Genomic DNA, 27,347 nt, shown 5'->3' with positions numbered 1-27,347 from the left:
TAATTTAAGCCTATTCAGAAATTGCAGCTAGTATAGAAGGTGACTGCTGCTTATTAAGTATCCTGGACTGATCACATTACACCTGTGCTAAATAATCTGCACTGGACACCAGTTGATTTCCAGGTGATGTATAATGTGCTGATTTTAACCACATAAACCTCTGAAAGGTTTGGGCCCTGCCTACCTTTGAGATTGCTACTCCCCTGACCTGGTTTCATGGCAGAGCACTAGGGTTGATAGAGTGCCCTACCCAGGGCATACTCCATGAGGGGTCCTCAATGCAGAAGCTCACTTTTTCCCCTTGGGCCTCCAGAACCAGTTTTGATTACTTTCAGGGACATAGTTCCCCGATCCTTGGATTTGGCCATAGTTCCCTGATCCTTGGATTTGGCCAAGCTGCACTCAGTGTGGATCCATCCACAAGTCAGAGTAGCTTCAGGCCTGTTCTGGTTTGCACTGGCTGACAAAGGCCACAGGGGCTTCATCCATGTTTCCTCTTGCCCTGATTGCCTCTCCCCCTACGCTGGGGATTGTGTGACACCAAGCAAAGCCTCATTTTGGCTAGTTAAGCCAGCTTTATGGCCCATTTGTAGTGCCAGAAAGGCACAAAGAGGCTGCAGAGGCAGTGAAGATCTAGACACGAGTATGAGTTAAGGATGGGGTATTTTGTCACATTAAGTTACAGCCTAAGAGTAGGATCATTCTCCACTCTCTATGTGGGGTATTAAGCACATACGTTTCTGGTCACCAGATGCACATTTACATATTAATCTTACTTTAAACAAGTTTATGTGGTACTGTATATAAGTTCCATGATGGAGTGATGCAGAGCAACATTTATCTGAGCTGCAAGGGAATCAATATATAATTTTCCTCTTGTGAGTAATGGATATTGCCCGTTAGTGTTAGGGTGAAAATGGTCTGTCAGTAAACGAGGCAGGGAGAGCTACAGACTTGCTTACCTAATAGCTAAAGTATTTGGTGTCTGCCATGAATTTGAATCAGTGCTCTGTTTCTCAAATTAAAGAAAACTTAACTTTAACCCTCAGAATGCTGGTATTTTCCAAACACTAGCCAAACTAATGCGGATAGACACTAAGGACTAAGTTTTATTTTATTTTTTTAAAGGAAAGGTGCCAAGTCTTGTGTAACTATGTGTGTGCAATTAAACGCCTAGACATATACACAAACTTATCACAACTCTGCCTGTGAATTAGGTGCTTGTGCATGCAGTATCTACTGAGGCTGGCTGGTCCCCTATTTGCATGCATGATTCAATGACTGTGCATGCAAATACAGTTCATGCTATTGTGATGTTTTCTATACTGAGTGGCTTTGGCTGATCTGTATGTTGTGTCACTGGGTACAATAATTATTCTATAAGCCTTTACAATGATGGCTAAACCAGCATGATTTAGAAACATACTGGCAAGGGAGAAAATGTGAACGTTAGGTTAGAAAAATCTCTAATTCATTCTGCAGCTGCAGTTAAGAAGAAAACAGGATGTGAGCATGCATGGCTAGAGAGGCACAGCAGTCATAAGCAGTAGCACAATTAGTGCCAAGAAAGACATAGGTCTGGCTTCACTAAAAAACTGTTTTCAGCCTTCGAACCCACTCGTAGTAGCTTCCATAGAATGTTTTTCAAATGGGGCAGCCTGGAGCAATGAGACTTTTTAGGCATTAAAATGGGGCGGTCAGCTTGAACACTTCATTTTATCACTGGGGAAGAGCTGACTACAATGTGACCACTATGCGACCCTTTGTAACTGATGAGGTGCTGAATTCATTCAATTAACAAACTTCATCTTCATAAAGCGCACCCAGGGCTGTATTTTTTAAAAAGCAGCCTTGAGTTGACAAGGCCCACTTTTTAAGCCGGAGTAGCTGGTAAAAGTTGCATACACAAAACCCATTTTATCCCTTGCATAGATGCCACTTACAGGTGCCATCAGCTGCCAATACGTGGCCATTGTCAGACATGGAGCATGCAAATGTTTGCGCACACAGAGGAAGGCAGCAGTGAGACCGTTTGAAAACCTGGGCCAAAATATCTTATTTTGCAGTTGTTGAGCAGGCAAAGCTCCTGCTGATGTTACTAGGACTTACGTATCCAGATGCTAGAAAACTGACTGCTAAAATCTATCATATGGGACATGAGCAAGGAGTAGAAGGAAGTAAATCTTAACCTTGGGAAGCAAGTGGCCACACAGAGTAAGTGGCTGCTGATACTCATCTTCCTTGCCAGCTTTACACAAAGGGCAGTAATTGGACCTCTGGCCCTTGAGCCATCCATCAAGAGGACTCACTTCACACTGTATTGAGCAGACCTCTGAATGTAACTATCCTTAGAGCTCTGAATTTTTTTATTCCTCCTCAGAGTTTACCCACTCTACCAGGGATGGGAGAAAAGACACAGAAGCGGGGGCCTTTGTGGCATAGTAGAATGTGTCAAAAACTATTTCTTTCCTAGAACAGGTACTGATTGCTATTTCCAAGAGAAGGGGTGAGACATTTAGGCAGGCTGCAGCCTTTAGCCATAAAGCTTCTGTTTTAGATTCTCTGTGCTGTAGGTCACGGAGCAGGTGGTACATTAGAGATAGTGATAAGGCCTCAGGAGTGGGGGGTAGAGACTGAGGGCGATAAGAGGTGCAGGGGCCCATGAAGGGCGATTGTTGGGTTGAGGAAACATGGGGGGGGCACTAGTTGGGGGAAAACATAGCGGGGTCTGTGGGTTGGGGGCACTGAAGTTGGCAGGAGAGGTTGCTGAGGGATTGGGGAAGAGATGGATGGGACACTGATTTGAGGATGACAAGGGGTTTGCTGGGATTAGGGGCATGCAGGGTTGGCAGGTGCTGGTTGCTACTTAGTGTGAGAGAGCTTGATGGGCTCACTGGATTGGGAGAGCTGGACTAAACGTGAGTGGGGTTGTTAGAATGTCAAAAAGGGTTTTGGTGGTAACAGAAGAGGTTGGGGGCATTCCTTGAATGAGGCGATTGTGGCTGGCAGGAGGGGGTTGTTGGGTCAGTGTGGGACTGGGGGGAGATATATATGGATGGGGATTGGTGGAAACATGGGGTGCCAGATGGCGATTAAGTGGTTGGTTATGACTGCTAAAGCCCTAAATGGCCCTGCCTTTGTGAGGGACCATCTTTCCCCATGCCTTATTGCTGCAACTATGGTTGGCAAATGTGCTCAAGCGGGAGCTCCCTCCTTATAGAAGAGAGGGGCTATCCCCAGGGCATCATTCCATGTGATGGCTCCAGGACTGTTGACCATAGTCCAAAACAGCCCAAATTGGGTGACCTTCCATTAATTTGATAGGGTTTAGTGGAGGATAGTGAGTTGGAGAATGGGGGGTGGAAAGCACATTTTGTTGTAGCTGGCTGCAGTCTTTGTTTTTTGAGTTTTAGTTGTTTTTTTTTAATGATGCTTGTTATAATATTAACTAACTAGCTGGACACCTTGAGCTCTCAGCTAGGTCTTTTTTTTTTTTAAGATTTAACTCTAAATAAATGGAAGGATGCTTAGTTGTGAGGGAAATGAGAAGTGGTCTTGAGCTGGGGCATTTGGGGAAGGCAGTGGTCTGGCAGGCGATCAGAGTTGGAAGGAGGTGATTCTACTAATATGTGGCGGGGGAAGATGGGGGCATAACTGAGCTTAGAGGAGCCAGCACTGAAGCAGGGAAGGAGCACAGCTAAGCTTGCCAGGTGTCCAATTTTCGACTGGAACACCTGGTTGAAAAGGGACCCTGGCAGCTCCGGTCAGCACTGCTGACCGGGCTGTTAAAAGTCCAGTTGGTGGGGCTGGCAAGCTCCTTACCTGGGTCCGTGCGGCTCCCTAGAAGTGGCGACATGTCCCTCGGCTCCTAGGTAGAGGCGTGGCCAGAGGAACTCAGCGCGCTGTCTGACACCCCAAGCGCTGGCTCTGCAGCTCCCATTGGCCAGGAACCATGGTCAATGGGAGCTGTGGGGGCAGCACCTGTGGCGGCACCTCCACCTAGGAGATGAGGAACATGTAGCTTCAGGGGATCCCTTGCGGTAGATATCGCCCGGAGCCCACACCCCAAAACCCCACCCGTATCTCTGCCCCAGCACTGAGCCCCCTCAAGCCCCTCATTTCTGGTCCCATCCTGGAACCCACACCCCCCAGCCCACAGCCCATACCCCCTACCACACCCCACACCCCTGCCTCAGTCTAGAGCCACCTCCCACACTCCAAACCCCTCATCCCTGGCCCACCTGAGAGCCTGCACCCCAACTCTCCCCACCCCAGCACCCCTTCCCACTCCCTGGCCCCACCCCAGAGCCTGCACCCACAGCCAGAGCCCTCACCCCCTCCCATACGCCAACCCCCTGCCCCAGCCTGGTGAAAATGAGTGAGGGTGGGGAGAGTGCCTGACAGAGAGGGGCGGGAGGTGTGCACAGGAGCAGGGCCTGGACATCAGAAAAGGGGTGGGGTTGGGGTGGCCAAGGTGTTTGGTTTTGTGCGATTAGAAAGTTGGTAACCCTAAGCATGGTAGGCTCCATGTAACTGGAGAACCAGGGAGACGTATGGCAGTATCCCTTGTGACCCAGCTCAGCAGCAACATGGCCTTCAGCATGGCCTGTGTCCTGCTGTTATAGTGCCTTGGTGGGAGGGGGGTAGTGGTCACATGACAGTCATGTGATGGCAGGACTATAACAGCTGCCTAGGGCTCAAACCATTAGCATGTTGTCTTCTCACAGTGGTATAGGGGAGAGCCTAGGCATAGGGGGATGGCTCAGACAGTCAAGGGGCTGGGAAAGCAGCTCAAGGAAGGGGAGGTGGTTGAGCTACTGTGGCTGTCTACCAAGAGGCTGTGGAAGAAGTCCAGGGATAAGGGACTATTTCTGAGCCCCAGACCCAAGAGGCAGTTGGCCCTGTGTGGAGGAGTTAAGTGTTGTGGTTTTTTGTGAAGATTAAAACCTGTGGGGAGCAGGACTGTTTGGCCTGAAATGGGAGCCGTGGTGCAGGCCTGAGGCATGGTCTGTGCCACTGCTCTTAAGGAGGCTCAGTCTGGAGCTTCCAGAAGGGGTTGGGAGAAGGATCCCTGGCTCCTTTGCTTCCCTGCAGCCAGGAGGAAAGACTTAGCCCAAGGAGGGACATGAACTAGTGTCAACCTGCTAACTAAGGAAAGGGACTCTGCACAGGAGAGTGAGGGACTGTTTGATTTTTATCTTGCCTGGGACAGGAAAGACTCATTGGTTTGGCCCTGGGGCTAAACTCCAAATCATCTGCCAACTTGGGAGAGATTGTCTTCAGTGAGGGGAAATGGAGGCGTGGCTCTGCAACTTGATGCCATGACTAGGTGAGTGACTTTATTACAATCTTATTGAACCTGAGAGAGAAGTCAGGGCTGATTTCAAGCCAATGCACTGGGAATAGGAAGAGTTTAATTTTCAATATACACCTTACTTAGAACCCTTTGCACATCTAAAATTTCACTGCGCAGACATCTGAAGCATATTTTTTAGGTTCTCAATCATGCTGACTTCACGACAGGAGTTTTATGTCCACAACAGACAACTGCAGGCTAAAGCAGAAGATACTTATCAAACACTGTTAAAAAACAGTCAGCTGTAAATGCTATGGTAGATTGTTGTGTTCCACCAAGCCACAATGCATCAGGGCCCTCACCTGGGATTCCCTTGTTCTAAGGAGGCAACTCCTGCCCTACCATGAAGGAAGGAGGTTCTCTGGCAGTAGGTGCTCAGCTACTAGAGTGAGGGGAACATAAGTAGATAAGAGTCCTGACCCAGCCCCATCTTAGGAGAGTCCCTATCTGCAATGATTCCCTTGGCCCTAATCTTCTTCTGCTCTGTGCTCACAACATGCCCCACTATCTGCTTATTAACCTGCTCAAAGACTGGCACCAGTGTGTGAGGAGCAGATGATATACGCAGCTGAGGCCAGGGCGGAACTGGGACTAAAAAGGGGGCAGTGTGCCCAGAAACTGAGGGGAAGCGGGCACACTCCGTGCCACCTTTTCTGGTGTGGTGGCAAGTGTCTCTTCACTGATCTTGGTGGTGGGGCAGAGGGGGGCTAGTGAAGTTGGAGGGGGCTAACAATTTATTTAGCGTACAAATAGTAAACATACAGGCTAAGATTTGCAAAAAAGGTGTCTCAAGTTAGGCTCCTAAATCTATATTTAGTGGCCTAATTTTTCCAAATCAGGAGTTGCTGGGTGATTAATATATTAATCCTGATGGTTCTCAGGTTTAAAGTAGCCACAAGTTTTCCTTTCTCTCATGGAGATGATCCAAATGCATCTTAATAAAAACAAAGCACAGGGAAGAAAAGACTGGACAAGCCCTGGCTATTTTGGATTTGTTTGTTTTTCAAATTTGCTCCAGTGTCAAAGCTCTATACAAATGACAAGCTGCTTTTTGCTTCACTGTGTTTCCGCCTTTGCCATGAGCCCCGCCCCCCTCACACAATCCTCCTTCTTCTACCTCCAGTAAGGAGAGTTCATTCTAGGCAGGATCATAATTTTTAAACTGCACATGTACTCCAGGAAACAGGCAAAATGGATGGAAATGATCAGTTAGTTTAATTTGCATACAGCAAATGTTACATTTATAGCAAGGTTGCATTGCAGTATTAATAATGGCATGTGCTTAAGTTTGTTACCAGAAGAATATGTAGCATAACAGCAGTCTCTGAGTTGCAGTATTAAACAGATGCTTTAGCGAATTCCCTAGCTGCTTGCTCCTGCTTTGCCTTCTCTCTCATCTCTTTTTCTCTCTCCATCAGAAGCGCTTGCTCCTGCTCCCATTCTTTTAGCTTCTGTTCATATTTTGCAGTGTCTTCCACTTCACATGCTGGCAGCTTTTCCTTGACAAGTTGGGTGGTCAGGGTCAACAGGCTTTCAGATTCAACCTTGCCAAGCGAATGCAGTTTCGAATACAGATCCTGTCATAAAAAAAGGTTTTTTGTTTTTTTTTTTAAATCCAGTCAGTCCCAAAATGTCCTCATTATTTCCTGGCCTGAAAAAAATGGCTGTTTTTATTTAACTGTTGACTGTGCCATTCTTAGGGGATAATTTAACTTCTACATTTATCTTGGCAAAGTGATTTCATTATAGTAACTGTCCGTTTTTGCCATTTGGTCCCAAACACACAAAGTCTAAATTAGTTTTCATTTGGCAATAACCAAGCTGAGACAATCAATTTTTAATTCAGTTAAGTGCTGGAGTTGACTGAACTCGCAAAACTAAAGAAAAACACCATAAATAAAACTCTTACGTATCAAATGATGACCAGCCAACTAAGATAAATGTAAACTAAACACCTCACTGGTGTTTTTAAGCCAAGGCTGATGTAAGGCTTTGCCTTGGATTGCCTCTGTTAGAATCCCTTTCAACAGATGCAAATCATTTAAATAGTGTCTTAGTAATGGCTTACTAAATAGCCCCCATGAGTCCTTGCAGCCATTGTAAACTACCGAATTCCATTACAGACGTTTTCCAACTAATGTGATCTGAAGCTCAGCTATGCTTATACAGACTTTGTAATAGTTCTTGCTTTAGCGCCGTTTATTCAGAGATGGACTCTACGCTTGGTTACACCAGTGTAGTTAACAGCAGAACTTGGTCAGGAAACCATGCAGTATTTTTTTTCTGAGCTTTGTTATATATCGACTGCAGTATTTCTTGTGGAGTACGCTGATGAAGCACACAAATATTAATTTGCTTAAGTGCTTCAAGACTTAGATCATTCAACAAGGCCATTTGTGGCTTTCTGGAAGTTTAAGGTATAGTATGATATTGCATCATTAAGGCAGTAAAATGCCATTGTCAGTGCAACCTTCCAGAGAACAGGGGGAGGGGTTCTTCCTGGAGGAGGAAGATGACATGGCATCAAGCAGCTTAAAAAGCAGATGTTTACCCTTTGCTCACTCTTCTGAAAGGATCACATTTTCCTCACACTGTGGTGGTCTAAATAAAATTCTAATATCTATTTCATAGAGTTGACCTCTATTAGGAGATGCATGAAATAGTGTCTCCTCTTCAGAGTGTGCAGCTATGTTTGTACCATAGCCCCCCTGCACAAAGGCTGAATAAGGGCTTTGCAGTGTCTGTGTGTAATTCACCCCAAAACAAGAAGGCAGATATGGGGCACCTAGACAGCTGGGCTAGGGCTCCTGTTGCAAGCTGAAGCCCATGCCCCAACTCGTACTGTGTTCTATACAGTTCGCAGACCCACTGACCACATTCTTCCTTCTCCTCTGTCTGCTCAAAATCTTTCCCCCCTCAGCTCAGGGAGAGTTGCCATGGAGCTCAGCTCTGCAGTGCCCAGAAGACTGCAATGTTCCTTTAGCAGCCTCTGCACTTAGACTGCCTGACCTTGATGGATGCTGGGGGGGGGGCGGAATAGTTGAGAAGTGGATTCTGTAAAACTCTAATAGATCAACAATTGCTTTGAAGTCACCAGACCATGCAAATATGTGCTCATATCTGGACATGCAGCTCTTTTATTTTGTTTGAAATATTGTTAGTAAACATACTGCCATGTCATTGAGAAATTTGATGAGTTAGTATGTATCTGGTTGTGGGGGACGGCATTCCTCATAGCTACTTTCACGCTGCCAAATTAGTCTTTTTTTTTGTTTAAATATAACTGCTAAAAATCACTCCAAAACTTTTCCTACTGCATAGGAGGAAGGGAGTGCAGAGAGATGAGGAGAGGGACACCCGCATGCCAAGACATTAAACCAAAAGAAATGCAAAAGAATGAGGAACTAGATGATCTTCCGTCACCTATAACAACTGAACTCTTGGACTCTCCGGAAATACACTAATACGTAAATGAAACTCATTTAGGAAAATAACAGGCTGTAGATGCCAGAAGCCATTTGTAAATAGCTAAATCATTGATTTGGTTTTTTTAAAGCAATTCCCCTGGGCTCCACATGCAGACAGTCCAAAAAGGAACACTGCTTTTAGACAGAATGGTTTGTGTATGGCTTGGTGCCTCACATGAGCTGTCTGTAGAGCCTTTATGTAGTGACAGCCCTGCCCACTGATCATTTAAACAGCTGGGAAGAGTTACTGGAGGAAAGTTGTACTGAACTGTAGGCCTTGGTGTGGTATCTGAGGACAGGTAATTATTACAATGACAACATCAGATACAGTCTAAATTATAACTCTAAGGGCCTGATCCTGGAAGGTGGTGAGTATCCTCTACTCCCAGTCTCTTTAGCAGAGATGGAGGGCACTCAGCACCTCTCAGGAGGCACTCTGCCGAACATCTTCCTTGTTAGCCAGTCTGCAAAGTTTTTCCAAAAACAGCCCCTTTGAATACAAAGCACAGAAATGAATCCAAAAGCATGTGTGGAAAAGCCAGGCAGAGCAAGTCCAAGCATGAAACGAACAGTCCTAGTAATTTCTTGAAGTAAACATGGAATGAAAATGTAGCACAGAGACACCATTGTCATCAGCTACCCCTATACAAAGAGTATGAACAACAGAGCTAACCAATTTCAGCTGGAAAAACACAAGCCAATATCATCTGAGCAAAAGGAGAAACTCTACTACCTGTGAGTAGTGTTAAGGCAGGGGTTTGCCCAGACATTGCCAGACCGAGGGCAACCTGACAGAAGCCTAAGTCTGCAATACATTTGCATATAATTTCATACAATTTAAATTTAAAAAAAAATCCAGACAGTCTTAATATGTGTATGTGAATCTTCCTTATGGACACCAATCTAATAATTTATACTGTGCACATTAGTAGTAGTTTAAAGGCCAAAAAAAAGGGGGTGGGCCTGTAACTTCCTAGACTGAAGTTAGAAGCTATAACAGTCATATTTAATGATAACATACCTAATTGGCAACAAATCCTGGACTATGTCAGACCAACGGCATTTGTTTTAACAAGCGAGAGCCCACACATATGGTCAAATAATGGATCTGTAATGACACACCATTTTAGCTAACAGGATTTTGATTTATCAGTCTGACGTTATGAAAAGAGACGATAAAATCCCAGCAGACAGACAAAATAGACAAGTGGCCTTGAGCATTTGTTTCTTTGAAGGCAATTTCCTGTGTGAGGCAGTAAAAATGTAATTCAGTGTCAGTTTTTAAAATGCCAGCTAGCGTTACTGATGCAGGTGGGGGTATCAGTCCATCAGCATAAAAGGAAAACATATTTATTTGCTGCTGTACATACTAGAAACCTATTATAGCTTGGTTAAAACTGTAAAAAAGAAAATCTTACTTTAAATTGGGTAAGGTACTCAGGCAGTTTAGATTGCTCAGTTTCTTCAGATTCCATTTGCTTTGGCTTGTGTTCTGATACCTTGACTTCTTCTGATGGTTCTGGATCAGTTTTTACCTCAGGGACAGACTGCAAAATCGTCTCCAGAACATCAATCTGAACAAGAAATCAGAATTGTTACTATGTCCTTTGCAAACAAAATCCAACATCATTTTATGAGATGGCTGTACTGTAAGTTGAATAAAAAACAATTCCACAAGGAACATGATTCACTGTTTCAAGAATTAATGCTGTCTAATATGTTTGGGAGTGTTAAGGTTTGGAATTTTCATAAGTGTTGAAACTCTGTTCCCATTCAAGTCAATGGTAAAACTACCACTGACTTCATTAGGAGCAGAATTAGGCCAATGCTTGGTCTTTCTGAAAAATCCCACCCGGCCACTACTCTAATTTCTGGCTATAAATATTTCATGGTGAAAATAGTACAGACACAATATACCACAGCATTTATATACTGGGAGCTATTTCGGAATGCTTCTGTAATATAATCTTCATAGGACATCTCAATTCTTCTTTGGCTAAAGTGCACTGGGAACTCATGATCTGTTTAACTGGCAGAAAAAAACATCTTTAGTTCAGCAATTCAATAATTTAATAGGAGGAACAGAAAGAAAACACATTAGCACATAGCATCCATAGTACAGACTTGGTTTTAATCTATGCGAGATCCTGGTTCTCTTTGTATTGCTTTCAGCTAGATGTACTTTGGCTCTCTCAGCGAACTGCCCTGTCTGATAATCTAATTGCAGCAGAACCAAAAGGAATGCATTAGGTTAATGAACTAACTCTATAAACAATTTTTGTATGTATGATCAATGCAAAGGATGGTACTGCTATCTTGATGCTGTTGTGGTATTTGGGGAAAATTCCAGTTTCTTGTAACAAATTAAAATTCTGTCTAGTCTGAATTTTTTCAGGTTCAACTGTTACAAATGCAAAGAGCCGTTATCCTACTGTGAATCTCATTCTGCATGCATGCCACTAGGATGAAGTGGATCTATAAATAACCACTGAACATTCTAAGCCTCTGATACTTTCCATAAAGCAAAAGTGATCTTGATGCCTGCAGTTTGTTTATTTTTAAAGATCATTTTCCTACTGTCTGCATTTGTATAACACTTAATGAACCAACATCAGGCTAATTTGAAATAGAACATTTCTCAATTGCTGTTTCTTGATACTGTAATCTAATGGGACCATAAACCAGCTTGAAACTACCAACAATGAAAAAACAAGATGAGATAAGTGGCAAGAACAAAAATGCATGCTTAGAAATATGTGTACTCTCATTTGTGGAATTCCTCAGAGTATCCAGAGATTTGTTAAGAGCATGTGTATCTTTTTTGTGCACAGCAGCAGTCAAATAATAGTTACAGTATTTATAATGATAACGAAAAGGACACTGAGTTCTTGGAAGAATAAACTCAGCAGGGAAACAGAGGCAAACTAGTCAGAGATTAATGGAAGCTTTAAACCTTAGTAGGAAATTAAATATCTTTCTAGACAACTCTAGAGTTTGTAAAAGCAGACAACAATATAGAACCAGTAGCTTATGACTTCTTTATTAAGTCATACTATTGAGATTGTTATCTAAAGAGAAACTTCAAAATAACTAAATACCTCCAACCAGAAATACACTGCACACACTAAAAATGCATGGGACTAGGTTGTGGAATGGATTAGTGGATCTCTCAAACAACTGTACTAACTGGGGTCACAGAAGTGTGGGTGAATTTAGTGGTTTTGATACATCCCCTATTTATTCACATCCCCAAACCACCCCACAATTAATATAATTCTGCACGTTTGACAGTCTCACTCAAGGGAGCCCCAAGGCACTGTGAGAAAGGAGGTTTTACAGCACTTGATCCAGCTTCCAGTGGACTCGCTTGAAGATTTTCTGCTGATTTCAACAGCAGCAGGACTAGCCCCAGTGTCTCATCTGGTCAATGCTATTAGATTCTCTCTCTTATGAACACTACATTCACTCAGAGATAATGATTAAAAATATCTAAAAGGAGCTAGCTCTTAAAATGAGCCTTTAAATGGAGCTGGCCAGATCCTCTGCTGGAGTAAGTCAGCATAGCTCAGTTGGGTTTGAATATGGCCCAAGATTTTGATGTATAGTATCATGTTTATGATAATAAGCCACTGGTAACTGAGAGCAGAATTACTCCTCAGCAGAAATGAAGTTTCTTGGTGCTGACTACATATACCTCATGGGTTCTACTAGTTCAGCCTTTGAGGATACTAGTCATGAGTCTACAGATGAGTGTCTCTGATTATGGCCGTGGTTAACAATCAGCACCAACTTTAATTTCTGTTGCAGTCTGACCGAAAAAAGGTGCAATTTAGACATGATAAAACTCTTCAGAGTAGAAGTTTCAAAAGTACCTAAGGGTGTGTCTACCCTGCAATGTAAGCCCAAGGTTAACAGACTCTTGGTTTGTTAACCTAGGGCTTGAGCAGCTATACTCATATGTAATCCCAGGTTAGGAATTGCTGAACCCTGGGTCCAGTGTCTACATTATTCGGGCTGGAGTTCAGCCTCCCAAAATGAAGCTGTTCTAGCCCTTTGTTCATAGTGCAGTATGGGAAAACTTCACTGTCCACCAAGATTGACTGTCCAGAGGACACACAGTTGGCTAGTGGGATTGTGGAACACTTTTGGTGAACTCCCTCAACACGAATCCAGTGGAGCTTAGTCTACACTGCAAAGCAATAGGGCTTTAACTCTGGATCCCAGCTTGACTCAGGCTCATGTAATCCTGGGACCCTGGGTTAGTGTGATTTGTGTGTAGACGGAAGGAGGGTTAGGCTTGAGCCTGAGTTTGAACTCTGGACCTACAGTGCAGTGTAGACATATCCTAAGTCACTTAAGTGCGCTTGAAAATTTTAGTAACCACCCTGATGGTTCATTCACTAAAATCTGCACAAAGAGGGCTCTGCTAGATCAGGCCATGATTGTTATTTCATATGCAGATAAAAGAAATACAAATTTAGAAGGGACTGGATCAGATCTGAAGTTCTATAAACAGAGACAAAAGCTGGTTTCAGGGTTGTGGCATCAAGGGCCACATTGTCATTGCCCAAAGCAGGCTGAATGGGTGCTTATTTACTCTGTGATTATAAATCTAAACAAACAAACTTGCCAGGACCTACAAGGCTTCATCCTTAAGGCTTGAAAATCAGAACTAAATGCACGCACTGCAATAACCGACGCTTTGTGGGGTTTGTTGGGTTTTTTATATTCCTTAATGGCTCAGATCAGTGGTGTCCAAACTGTGACCAAAGGGCCATCTGTGGTCCTTGGGACTCTGAGTTGTGTCTCTAAATGGTATTTCATGTTTCAGAAGAAAATGAGTATTTGATTGGGAATTGGAAATGCGTCCCTCGAGCTGCACCCTGCAATTTCCAAAAATAGCCTCAAACTGAGTCCCACCTCCTCACTGCTTCCTCTGCAGCCCCAGAAGCTGCTCTGCGGTGAGCCTGTGGGGTGCTTTGAGAAGCTGCTCAGCAACTCCCCAGCTGGCCACCTGCTTCATGGCAGCGAGACGTAAAGAGGTGTTCTGGTTGTCATCTCCTGTTCCCGTCAGGCTGTGAGCGCTGGGGAGAGCAGGACAGGAGCTTGGCTGGCTCTGCCTGTGCCTAGAGGAACTCCTAGCAAAGGGAAGTTTCCCTCCCACAGACAGCCATCCAGGGGAGGGTATAAAAAGAATAAGCTGAAAACCAACAACCAGCTAAGGATTCCATGCCCCAGCCCAGGCTGCTCTGATTTTCATCAGCTGCCAATGGTCCCCTTGAGTCCATTGGGAATCGACTGAATGCAGCACACTCCAACCCATTCCAGTCCCCTGATCTGTGGGCTGTTAGAAGGGAGACATAAGAGTAGGCTCTGCTGGCTTTGTGCCCATTGTTGTCTCTCTCACACCAGGGGAATCCTCAGCAGATGGCTTGGGACCAGAGCACAGAATCTGTCCCTAAGTACTGACTGTGGCCCCATGACCTTGTAATATGTCTGGCTCTCAGGCTGGAAAGGCTGTGCACCACTGAACAGACATTGCTTGCTGTCAAGGATTCATCACAAACCTGCGGTGAGTCAGCTTTGTCCCCACTTTGCAGTTACCAAGACAGGGAGTCCATGGGCTTCGTGTGACCCTCAAGGCCATATATTGTGCACAACTATGCCATGCTAAACTCTCTTTTACACTTACAGCTTCTTTGCAGAGCTTTATATCCCCTGGGAGCGAGGCCACATTGTCCATCACTTGCAAAGCTCTGTTCAGGTATCCCGGTGTCCACATCAGTGGCATTTGATGGTACACAGCTCGCAGTCCTTTGTGCAACTCCACTTTTCCTGTTGTACAATAATATCTAAGAGTTAATACATAAGAACATAAGAAAATACTTTACTGTTTGAGCCCTGAGACAAGGAATGACAAAGGGCTGCACTAAAAAAGTGAAAGCAACTCTCTTGGTGTCTAAGGAACTTGCTCCAGAGCCTTACAAACATTTACTAATTTGGCCTTATCACACCCTAGTGAGCGAGGTAAGGATTAACATCTGTCTTGCAGATGGAGAAACTAAGACAGCTGTTAGGCCAAACTTTTCAGCAGAGGCCTCATGTTGGGTGCCCAACTTGACACATTAAGCCTCATTTCTGGGAATGTTGAGCACCACAACTCCCAGTGACTTTCATTGGTGTTGTAGGTGCTCAGCACCTCTAGAAATCTGGCCTATTTACCAAGAGTTAACATATCATAAAACATGAAACACCTATTCTACATACAGAGAAATGAAAATCAACATTCCACAGCGTGGTAACATGTTGGTAAATGCTGACTTACAATGGTAACCAGTCTAAGCTCTTGACAATCACCATGGTAACTAATGGTGTATTTTTGTTATACCTTTTTGATCCAGCCTTACCTCGCTTACTGCAGTTCATATGACCTTTAATTGTACAACTTAGTTAGAATGATGGCTCTGACAATGCAAGCTATTAAAACACAGATTTTTCATACATGGAGGATGATGATTTAGGAAAAGCACAGTAACAAATGCAAAGACAAAGCTTATTGGACTATGGCTAAATTTAAATCGCTAAAGTGCTCCAGGTCAGTCTATGCCTAGAGACATCTTTCACTCTTGCAGAGGTCTGTTCTGTTAGTGTTGGCAAGATTGTAGAATACGTGACATTGCAGTAAATAGCTTTTGATCCACTGAATGTCAATGTCATGGGATGAGGACTATTGCTTACAGACAAAGTAAAGTACATTTTCTAAATAGAACCACTTCCCAGCCAATCTATATGGCATAACAAATCTGAATACCAAACAGCAAAAATCTACCTGTAACAATATCTCAAAGGGATGGTAAACTAACAGCCCCATGGAAAACTTGCTTTCAAATTTACTTACAACTTTTATCTCCTTTTTGATTGAGTGTGCAATTTTTTCTTACAATCAGGTTAAATCAGAATCAATATCCTTATTCTGCCACTACACATTTTACTTTGAAGTTACATTTTCAAAACATGTCTAGTTTTTATTACCTTTGATAGATTTCTAAAAGAAACCAATACAGTGATGGAACAATCATGTAAAGCTTGCTGCTAAAATAGGTGTTTACCCAGGGGTAAATGGCAGTTTTGCAGTGGAGAGGGAAGAAAATCACTATGCATTTTATAGTCTTCTGTGAAACGCAGGAATTATGAAAGTTAAAAGAAATACAGAGGTGAAATTTCAAGAGAATTCAGATTGATCACTATTTATTTAAATAACATTGCCTAGCACACCACACCTGGTGCTACTTAGACACATCCAGCATACTCGGTATGCTGCGGAAAATGCACTTCCAATATCAGCAATCTCACTTTGGAAACACTGATGTTCCAATGAAACGCAAACATTTAAAAGAATACCTCTACTTATTCCATTGTAGCAGGGCAACCTGAAGGGGAAGCCCACAGGGAAGGGAAGGTGTGAAACTGACGGCAATTTTAGGCACAATTTTCAAAGTTAAATCTGTTACTCCATTCTTAGTTCACATCATGGTGACCTCCCCACCCTGACTGATGCAAGCTAAAGATGGACTGAAAATCACTCAAGATCTGGTTTGTATTTGTATCAAAACTTTCACTTTATTTAAGCATAATTCTATTGTCTATGAATGATGATGACATTTTAATATAGCAAAGGAATAATTTAATGGGATAATTTTTAATGAAATCAATAAGTACAGTGGAGGAAAAAAATATTGGTATGTAAGGAACTTAAAAACTTACCAAGGAATGTATAGCCATACAGCTGGGAGCTAAAACCCACAGTGTTTGTCTGTTTTAGGCCTGTAAGCAAAAGAGAGGCTCCAAGATTTCTTTCCTCTTCCCACTGTAAATAATTCAAACCAGATAAGTCTTGCTTGTATAAAACATTAACTTACAATGGCAACAGTCAAACACAGCATGTCCTGCCTTATATCATACAACATGGGGAGGTAAAAAATCCTTAAATAGGTCAGTAATTCTGGAAATCACTCCCTATCAAAAACTCAAAGTTACAGTCTTAGCTTACATTTAAGAGGATTTGTATCTTCTTCGAACAGAGTATTAAAACAAATTCAGTAGCCCAGATCCTTAATTGGTATAATTAAGCATAACTCTATTGAAATCAACAGAGCTACCTTCATTTACCAATTGAAGATCTGAACCTGTGTTCTGAAATTCATAATATTCAGGGTAATGTTATTGAAAACAAAATTGCACAGATCTGTGCATGGGAGCAGTCACCCCCACTCCACAAAAATGGGGTGGGGGCAGGCCACGGGATCAGAAATTAAAATATATGAGTCTTGCAACCACAGCGAAGAGAATGCCAACAGGGTAGGAAATCACTGGGCAGAGAGAATGCCACATCAACGATTATGAAAGGAATATTAGGGCAAAACCAAACAAAATACACCAACACACTTGTCTAGTTAGCAATGCCCTAGGACTCATTGGAGACATGGCTCTGCTATGAGGAAGAAGCACTGTATGATCCAGACCACCCGTGAGGCTAGGAGACTGGGGCCAAATTAGTAAGTATATTCAAACCACTCGAGTAGTTTGACCTTGGGAAACATACAGTATTCTCCTTCAGCAGAACAAAAACAAAGAAGCAGACTTAAAGAGTTAAGGGAAAGAGGATGAACAGTTGTCAGCCATAGACTGCTTTCAATTTGCTTCCGTTGTCTCTAAAAAAAAGTTAATTGTAAGTGGATGCTTACAATATTTACAAGAGGAAGGAACACATGCACTTGAAGCACTTGGGGGAGAGGAAGGTGATCAGGAACAGTCAACATGGATTCACCAAGGGCTGACCAATCTGATTGCCTTCTATGATAAGATAACTGGCTCTGTGGATATGGGGAAAGTGGTGGATGTGATATATCTTGACTTTAGCAAAGCTTTTGATATGGTCTCTCACAGTATTCTTGCCAGCAAGTTAAAGAAGTATGGATTGGATGAATGGACTATAAGGTGGATAGAAAGATGGCTAGATTGTTGGGCTTAACGGGTAGTCATCAATGGCTTGATGCCAAATTGGCAGCCAGTATCAGGCAGAGTGCCCCAGGGGTTGGTCCTGGGGCCGGTTTTGTTCAACATCTTTATTAATGATGATGGGATGAATTGCATCCTCAGCAAGTTTGCAGATGACACTAAGCTGGGGGGAGAGGTAGATACGCTGGAGGGTAGAGATAGGGTCCAGAGTGACCTAGACAAATTGGAGGATTGGGCCAAAAGAAATCTGATGAGGTTCAACAAGGACAAGTGCAGAGTCCTGCACTTAGGAAGGAAGAACCCCATGCACCGCTACAGGCTGGGGATCGACTGGCTAAGCAGCAGTTCTACAGAAAAGGACCTGGGGATTACAGTGGATGAGAAGCTGAATATGAGTCAGCACTGTGTCCTTGTTGCCAAGAAGACCAATGGTATATTGGGCTGTATTAGTAGGAGCACTGCCAGCTGATTGAGGGAAGTGATTATTCCCTTCTATTCGGCACTGGTGAGACCACATCTGGAGTATTGTGTCCTATTTTGGTCCCCCCACTACAGAAGGGATGTGGACAAATTGGAGAGAGTCCAGTGGAGGGCAATGAAAATGATTACGGGGCTGAGGCATTTACGAGGAGTGACTTACAAGGAGCGGCTGAGGGAACTGGGGTTATTTAATATGCAGAAAAGACGAGTGAGGGGGGTTTGATAGCAGCCTTCAACTATCTGAAGGGGGGTTCCAAAGAGGATGGAGCTAGGCTGTTCTCAGTGGTGGCAGATGACAGAACAAGGAGCAATGGTCTCAAGTTGCAGTGGGGGAGGTCTAGGTTGGATATTAGGAAACACTATTTCACTAGAAGGGTGCTGAAGCACTGGAATGGGTTACTGAGGGAGGTGGTGGAATCTCCATCCTTAGAGGTTTTTAAGGCCTGGCTTGACAAAGCCCTGGCTGGGATGATTTAGTTGATGTTGGTCCTGCTTTGAACAGGACATTGGACTAGATGACCTCCTGAGGTCTCTTCCAACCCTAATATTCTATGATTCTAAACTACAACAGGAAAAGAACAGGTTAAAGAATATTTAGATAAGTTAGATGTATTCAAGTCAGCAGGGCCTGATTAAATTTATCTGAGCATCGGTAAGGAACTAGCTGATGAAATCTTGGCACCATTAGCAATTATCTATGAGAACTCATGGAGCATTGGTGAGGTCACAGAAGACTGGAAAAAAGGCAAACACAGTAACTATCTTTAAAAAGAGGAACAAAAAGTACCGCCAAGATTATATACCACTAAGCCTAACTTTGATCCTGGAACATATTATTAAACAATCAATTTGTAGGGACCTAGAGTATTATAGGGTGATAAGCAATAACCAACATGTATTTGTCAAGAACAAGTCAAGCCAAACCAACCTACTTTCCTTCTTTGACAGGGTTACTGGCTTAGTGGATGAGAGTGAAGCAGTAGATGTGATATATCTTGGATTTTAGTGAAAGTTTTGACAGTTCTGCATGACATTCTCACAAGCAAACTAGGTAAATATGATCTAGATGAAATTATTACAAAGTGGATACACAACTGGTTGAAAAATTAGTTATCAATGGTTTGCTGTTGAACTGAGAGGGCATAATTAATGGGGCCCGGCGGGGTCTGTCCTGGGTCCAATACCATTCAATTTTTTCATTAATGCTTGGATGAAGGAGAAGAGAGTATGCCAATAAAATTTGTGGATGACACCAATCTGAGGGAGATTGCAAGTACATTGGAGTATAAGATTAGAATTAAAATGATCTTGATAAATTAGAGATTTGATCTGAAATCAACAAGATGAAATTCAATAAAGACGAGTGCAAAATACTTCACTTAGGAAGGAAAAATCAAATGCACAAATACAAAATGGGGAATAAATGGGTAGACAGTAGTCCTACAGAATAGGGTCTAGGAAGTTACAGGGGCTCACAAATGGAATGTGAGTCAACAATCTGATGCAGCTGCAAAAAAGACTAATACAATACTCACATTACTCAGAATTACGTCTAAGGCAAAGAAGGTAATTGTCTCACTCTACTCAGCACTGGTGGGGCCTCAGCTGAACTACTATGTCCAGTTTTGGGCAACTCACTTTAGGAAAAATGTGGACAAACTAGAGAGAGTCCAGAGGAAAGCAACAAAAAATGATAGACGGTTTAGAAAACTTGACCTTGAGGAAAGACTAGGCATATTTAGTATTGATAAAAGAAGATTGAAGGGGCAGGGACAGGACCTGATAACCGTCTTCAAATATGTTAAAGGCTGTTATAAAAAGGATAGTGATAGACTGTTCTTCATGTTCACTGATGGTAAGTCAAGAAGTAATTGGCTTAGTCTGCTGCAAAGGAATTTTAAGTTAGATATTAGGAAAATCTTTCTAACAATAAGGATGGTTCAGTACTGAAATGAGCTTCCAAGGGAGACTGTAGAACCATCACTGAAGGTTTTTAAGTACAGGTTAGACAAACACCTGTCAGGGACAGTCTAGGCATACTTGGTCCTGCCTCCATGCACAAGAGGTTGGACTAAATGACCTCTCCAGGTCCCTTCCAACCCTACATTTTTATTATTTCTATGAACACAAAAGAGAATGAAAGTAAAAGACAGTGAATTGAAGGGGCCCTAAACTCTTCAATAACTCAGTTTTATTGCATTGCACTCCAGTATCTTGGTGTGTCCCCCAACCCTTGAAAAAATATTAAACAAATTAATATCCTCATGAGGGGGGAAAAAATTGAGCCAAGAGACTCCTGAAGTACATGGGCTTTCAATAGCTGAGGGATTCAGCATCCTGAATTAACAAGTCATCTAGGAGCACATTTTCAAGACATGGCATTTGGGTGTGAATATTCTATCACCTGATGGTGTCTGAATATGCATATCAAACACACAATGGATTCTGTCATGTTGACTAGCATTTGTGGTCATGGTAACAGTGCAAGCGATCTATGTAGGTGATTTGCATATACCCAAATAGAGGACAGGATTTTTGTTCTCCTAGATTCATGATCATGCAATCAGGAAAGACAACTCAAATGACTGACTTTTATGGATGAGAGGGAAGAAAGGAGAATACGGCAATTAAACAAACATCAGAGGGGTAGCCGTGTTAGTCTGGATCTGTAAAAGCAGCAAAGAGTCTTGTGGCACCTTATAGACTAACAGACGTTTTGGAGCATGAGCTTTCGTGGGTGAATACCCACTTCGTCGGATGTATGCATTCACCCACGAAAGCTCATGCTCCAAAACGTCTGTTAGTCTATAAGGTGCCACAAGACTCTTTGCTGATTAAACAAACAGTTATCAGCAATGAAAAAAATATGAATGACTAGCCAATTGATGAAAACCTTATGACATCTGTGGTTTGTTTTAATATGTTACTGAATATGTTTCAAGTAACAAAAATGGGGTCTTTAAGCACTCTTCTTATAGAAGAAGTGCTCCGCCCAGGAGCTGAGCAAGGGGGATGTCGCCGCTTCCGGAGAGACCCCCAGATAAGCGCTGCCCAGAGCCCACCTCACCCCATCCCATGCCCCAACCCCCTGCCCCCTCCCATACCCAAAATCTGCTGCTCAGAGGGTGTGGGGGGCGTGGTGGCCCGAGACTGCCCCAGCAGCGGTGCGACTGGCACAGGGGCTGCCTGAGCTGCCCCTGAGCCAGGCGCACCGGCTGCTGCAGAAGTCACGGAGGTCACGGAAAGTCACGGAATCCGGGACCTCCATGACAAACTCGCAGCCTTAGTGATAAGAGACTAACCTAATTAAAAAAACCTGAGTATTGTCTACTGAATCCAATATTTCCAGAACCCAACAGGTGGCAGAAATCCTAGTGAAAAAACTTCACAGCACTAGACCCTTACCGCCATCATTGCCACTGAATAACATCCCTAACTGTGAGTAACACTTACATTCTCTTTCTGCGGTGCTTCCCATACCGCATTGTTTAGTTAATAAATAGTAAATGTGTCTTTTTACAGATTTTCTTTATTTGCACTTATAAAACTTTTCAAATGGATTGGAGCCCAGTACTAGTCAATGCTGCAGATAGAAAGAAACGATGCCTAATCTGCAACATAAACTCTGGTTCATCTTCATTTAATCTCCTAAACATCTAGAAATACCCAGCCTCCTTTTGAGAGACAGAGGGACTAACTAAACTAAAAGGGACATAGATTTTGCTTTTCCTATGCTGTTAAAATCAGCTGAAACATTGGCACTAGATCACTTCATTTTCTAAGTTAACTTGGATGGGCTTTACCAAGCTTAGTGCCCCCCCGGGGATTCAGTAACCCTTTAAACCAGAGGCACTGTAGATAGTTTTAATGTGCAGCGAGCTTACTGTAAATTCTGATTTGGTTGCCAGGTATTGGTATAAGACATGGAGGGAGAGAAGTTGTGTTGAGAATTCATCAAAGCTTTCCTGCAGCATGATCTCAGTAACTACTGACACAGCATCTAGGGAGGAAAATAAAATAACAATTTACAGGTTGAAAACACTGGCAAAACTCACATTGACTTCAATGGATGCAGAATCAAAGTCATAATGATAAGAGAAAAAATGAGCCTCCTTATGCCTAGTACTAGAGAACTACTATATACCATTCAAGCTACTCTGAGCCCTGGTATACACTACAATCTGATGTTGGTATAACTACATCGCCCTGAGTGATGCAGTTATACAACCTAACCCCTGGTGTAGACAACTACTGTCTCTCAGGGGGGTAGGAAACCTGCACATACCTACCAGCAAACTGTGACTTCGTGATTAAGCTGTTTGCAATAATTCTGCTATGAAATGAGTATTCCATCTCAGATATCTAATTAATACTCCCTACCCTCACCCCACCACATAATATACAATATGCTTGACTTCAAAAACATGGGGAAAGGTAGTTTAGATTGAAAAGGAGTTAAAGATGGTAGAAAGCTGATGACTCCTAAGTGTTATGCAAAGACACCAAAGGAAACAGAGGAACCAAATGTAATCATGTGGAAAAGTCGATTGGGGGCGGGGGAGAAGATGTGTTAAACTCCAGAGGGGGAAAAAGGGCTTTAAGAAAAACAATTCTGGATTTAACTCACTATAAGACTTTTAAAAATCCAATGTACCATTGTTATGAAAAGCATAAAATTGATGACATAACTGATATTTGGTTTCTTACCTTCATAATTTTCATTCTTTATAAAATAATCCAACAATATATTGAAGGTAAAGTTATCTGGGAAAATTCCATATTGTACCTAAAAAGGGGAAAGAAAAAAACACATTGAAAAATATCATGAGTGTTCCATGTTTTGAATTGTGATTTTAGTAAGTGCTAGAGTGATTAGAACATGGGAGAGGCATCTTGTATAATGTGGTGTTTATTTCTTTAAATTTAAACAACAAAGAACTAACAGCCATGGCCCAAGTCTGCAAGCACTTATGCACCTGCGTAACATTAAAGCGTGTGTGTAAGTGTTCGGAATCAGAGCCGGAATCAGGCTTATCATCCTGATAACTAGACTTCTATGACATGTCTCTTCCTCCACCCATTGGCGGTTTTCTGTCCTCTTTAGATTTCTTCAGGACTGGGTAGGAACTGTCTTCCCATATGTCTGTATAGTGGCCAGCACTTTTTGGACACTACCACTGTGCATGCGGGGGGTCGGGGGAAAAGACATCAAGTGGGGGGAAAGTAAAAAAAAAGCTGGGAATAGCTTATTTCAAGCTCTGTCCCATCTATATTTTTTAATTCAACAAAAGTATGTAATCCAGGACTGCAGTCTATGGAGAGACATCACTTATGATAGGAATTCAGAATAAGCTACACTTGTCTAATGCTGATCAAATAAAATCTTGCCTTTTCTCTTAAAAACCTGACCTTGTTTTTTAATGTGTACAAGGCTTTGTCCTGTGCACCATATTTGAAGCACTGTCTGATCCAGCTGTGGATGGTCCAGTCTCTCAGGTACCAGCAGTTTGGACTATGCCGAAACCTAATGGACAAAACAGAAGAGTCTTAAGTTACAATTAATTTCTTCCCAGAAGTCTCACAGGTGCAAAGGGCATAATTTAAAACAATCAGCAGTATTTAAGAACACCACCATCACCTGACCCCACAAAAAAAGGTGTATCTTTTTATAGCTGCAGCAGTATGAAAGTTCTGCCTAAACTTTGATGCTTTAAGCCCAACTTATTAATATGAGAATAGTAAATATATGCAAATCTTTTATAAATTTAACCTGAGTTTTGATGAGTCAGATACTATGGGACGTGTCCCCCCCCATGATTTTGTAGTATTAGCAAGCATTGTCCATCCTCATCAAAGAAAGTATCTAGCCAGTCCTTCCATTCTCCTAGAGGAATATAACTTTATCATGTTATGAAGGGGACAGAAAGAAACTGAAAAGGATTACTTAATTTTAAAATGAGTTCATCTACTTTGAGCTCTTGTATAACACACAGGACTTCCCCCAGATCTTTTAGAAAAACATCCAAACTTGATTTAAAAATGGTCAGTGATGGAGAATCCACCATGACCCTTAGTAAGTTGTTCCAATGGTTAATTATTCTTACCATTAAAAATGTGTCTTATTTCCAGTCGGAAAATATTTTTGAGGTGCCTGGGCCTGATTCACATATCCCACCTCACATACCCCTGAGTACCTCAATTGCTTTTAGTAGCATTACACTGATTTACACCAATGTCAGTCTGATTAGACTCGGACCCATGGAAGTGCCCACTGAATAAAAACAAACATTAAATTTAAACAGGTTAATTAATTCTTCTTGTATTTACTTTTTGTTACAATCATAACTTCAAATGAATTTCCTCTGGGGAGAAAACCTCACAAGCCAAGTTGCAACCCAGAACAAATCTCTGTGACTCTATCAGGTTGGAGTAGGGGAAGGTAGAGGAAAGCAGGATTTATAATGAAAGTGTTGACACAACCTTAAATTCTGCGGTTTTAGGAGTAAACGTATTTTCCAATGAAAGCCTATTCTTCCCCATTTCCCTCTCCACAAAAAAAGAGTATCTGAAAATAATATTTTGCACGAGAGAACAAAAAACCTAGAACTCATACTCCAGCTTATATAGTAGCTCCAATTGGTCTTCATAAACGTCACAGTCAGCTTCCTGCTGCTGGTGGTCATTTTCACAAAGGGCATCAGCCCATGATGAACAGCTGAGGTTGGGGGATGGTGCAGATCCAAAGTTGCAAGATTAAATGCTGGAAGGTTCATCCTTATTCACCCAAATATGTCTCACAATTTGTTCGGAAAATTAATGACCAAAACCTGCAGAGCCTTGCAGTAGTTATAGTCTGTAAAATAAACTAAAAGCCCTGTATGGTAGGGTCCGTCCTGCTTTTGGGCTGAATTTCATATCTAAGTGTCAAGAGATACCTGAAACGTTTCACGTTTTGCACTGTGCATCAAGAAAAGGTTTTATGCCTAAAGTACAAAAGCTACAGTTCCTGCAGAAAACTGCAATGGCTGAGTTATACTAATGTGCAGATGCTAGCAGCCTGGAGCCACGCTACATCACCATTTAGTTGCAGGATTGGCTCTTCCATCTGAATGAGCATGCTTTCCGGAACATTTATCAGATTATTGTAGCCACCAACCCTCTCCCCCCACCCTCTCTGTGAATTCCTACGAATTGTATCCTATGGCTAAAGGCTATACAGATCACCAAGCTTGGAAACAGGGAGAAAATGTTCAAGTCTATAGAATCTGCAGAGTTACTAGAGACTGGACTGCCAAAAGCAGTGGTTTTGAGACGTAAACATCTGAATAAGGTCTAAGTATAAAGTTATTTACGTGGCAGATGAGAGCACACTTTTAAAATAGATATAACATGCATTCTGTTGATCTACTTGCTTTCTACTCTTCTCCCTCTTCTTCCCCCCAGCTCTGATTAACAGCAAGATCCTATATTTGTTTTAATGAAAGTCCTGCTTCACTAATGCTTACAAAAAGCATCAATTACAGACACTCAGACTTAATCATAGCTTGATGAAACAATTATCTAATTGCTAAAGACTATTTCACCAGTCATTAAAAAAAAAAAGAGGTCAGAATGAAATCTTGACATCCACTGCCAGCATCCTTCAAAGTTGCTTCATTTAACAGCTAACATCCTTTCCTAAGTGCAAAACTACAGTCCTGCACTACAAAGACATGACAGTAATACTTTCAGATACACTAAAAATATCCCACTGACATCTATCTGGTCTTTAATATCTTTTTACAGTGGGGTGGTAGTAAAGGATCGAAGGGAACATTAAAAAATTGAAGACTAATAATGGATCTGAACAGTCATCTTTAAGCAGAGCTGTGTTTCTCTTCTAAAAGATACCAGACACAGCGATGCCTCCATTATTTCTCCCTGCATGCTAGAAGCACTACAGCATATTCTAATGCTGAAATTTTTCTTGATTCAAAAGTTAAATTGCAAGTGAATGGTTAAGGGCTTCAGCAGGAAATGGTATGTTGTCTGAAAACTGGAGTCAGCCTGAAATTAATCTCATTAGTGAAAGTTTCTGAAAATGACATGACCATCAAAGTCCTTGGAGGGTATACAATAAAGATGACTAAAACACTGGTGATTGTGAGCTGGGACTGGTTTTCTTTTGTGGGTGAACAGCACCCAATAGGCTGTGGGCACCACCAGCGTACAAATAATTATTATTTATATTACTGTAGCAGTCATGGATCAGGACCCCCTTGTGTTTAACCCTGTACAAACACAGAACAAAGATTGTCCCTGCCCCAAAGAGCTTACTATCTAAAAAATAAATAAGTACTAAACAGTTGTGCATGGGAAGGGGAGGCAGGGAGCGGTGCCAAATTTACTCACTTTGTCTCCACTACACATGTGTGCGCTTGCGCCATGCATGTATGTGCATGTATAGACCCCTTTGCAGCAGCACATTTTTCCTAGCAGGGGGATGAGGGAATCAGTTATGAAAGGAAAATATATCGTATCTGTCTTTTCATCATTTCTGACTCCTACTGTGCTTGGGTAGGTTACTGTATCAGTTGGGGACCGAAGCCAATAGACCATTCAATTTTTATAACTAACCCAGATGAAATATCCAAATGTTGTAGCAGATGCTTTTGTTTGAAATGGAAGAGGGAAAAATGCTGGTCACTTGGACAAGTATCAATATCCCCCTCCTCTCTGAAACACACAACAAGATATAATTAGGGAATGCAGTATGTGGAGGGACAGACAAAAAGATAGGAGGTGGATAAACTACAGAAAGCAGGTTACGGCAAGCCAGAGGATACATACTGAATTTAAAGAAGCCTCTAGCAATTCCTATATGTTCAGTGGAAAAACCAGGAGTTAATCATCCAGATTCATTCCTTGCAGGTCTGATAAAACTTCAAGAAATATCAGATTCTTAAGACACACTCAGAAAAGACAAGGGGAAGAATCTATACCAGTATTAGTGTAGCTCAGTGTTGGAATAGTTTAGTGTTAATGGC

The 27,347-nt window shown here is 42.3% G+C and overlaps 1 protein-coding gene across 6 annotated transcripts in view; it reads right to left on the bottom strand.

Moving 5' to 3' along the window:
• Nucleotides 1–27,347, bottom strand: part of MRPS27 (mitochondrial ribosomal protein S27) — a 121,389-nt gene that overhangs the window by 50,149 nt on the left and 43,893 nt on the right. For 3 of the 6 annotated variants that reach the window (XM_045021266.1, XM_045021264.1, XM_045021268.1), the window contains exons 5-11: nucleotides 23,731–23,845; nucleotides 23,029–23,107; nucleotides 22,206–22,321; nucleotides 16,588–16,690; nucleotides 14,516–14,658; nucleotides 10,242–10,397; nucleotides 6,549–6,933 (exon numbers count right to left, since the gene is read on the bottom strand). In XM_045021266.1, the coding sequence (XP_044877201.1) occupies nucleotides 6,694–6,933; nucleotides 10,242–10,397; nucleotides 14,516–14,658; nucleotides 16,588–16,690; nucleotides 22,206–22,321; nucleotides 23,029–23,107; nucleotides 23,731–23,845 (952 nt within the window). In that variant the 3' untranslated portion in view covers nucleotides 6,549–6,693. Of the gene's footprint in view, nucleotides 1–6,548; nucleotides 6,934–9,844; nucleotides 9,932–10,241; nucleotides 10,398–14,515; nucleotides 14,659–16,587; nucleotides 16,691–22,205; nucleotides 22,322–23,028; nucleotides 23,108–23,730; nucleotides 23,846–27,347 lie in introns of those variants that run through there. The other 3 variants (XM_045021270.1, XM_045021265.1, XM_045021269.1) reach the window with 2 other exon arrangements.

Source organism: Mauremys mutica, chromosome 6, assembly GCF_020497125.1.
Source record: "Mauremys mutica isolate MM-2020 ecotype Southern chromosome 6, ASM2049712v1, whole genome shotgun sequence".
Lineage (NCBI taxonomy): Eukaryota > Metazoa > Chordata > Testudines > Geoemydidae > Mauremys > Mauremys mutica.
The sequence above is the reverse complement of the archived record's forward strand: the minus strand, read 5'-3'. Positions and strand labels throughout refer to the sequence as shown.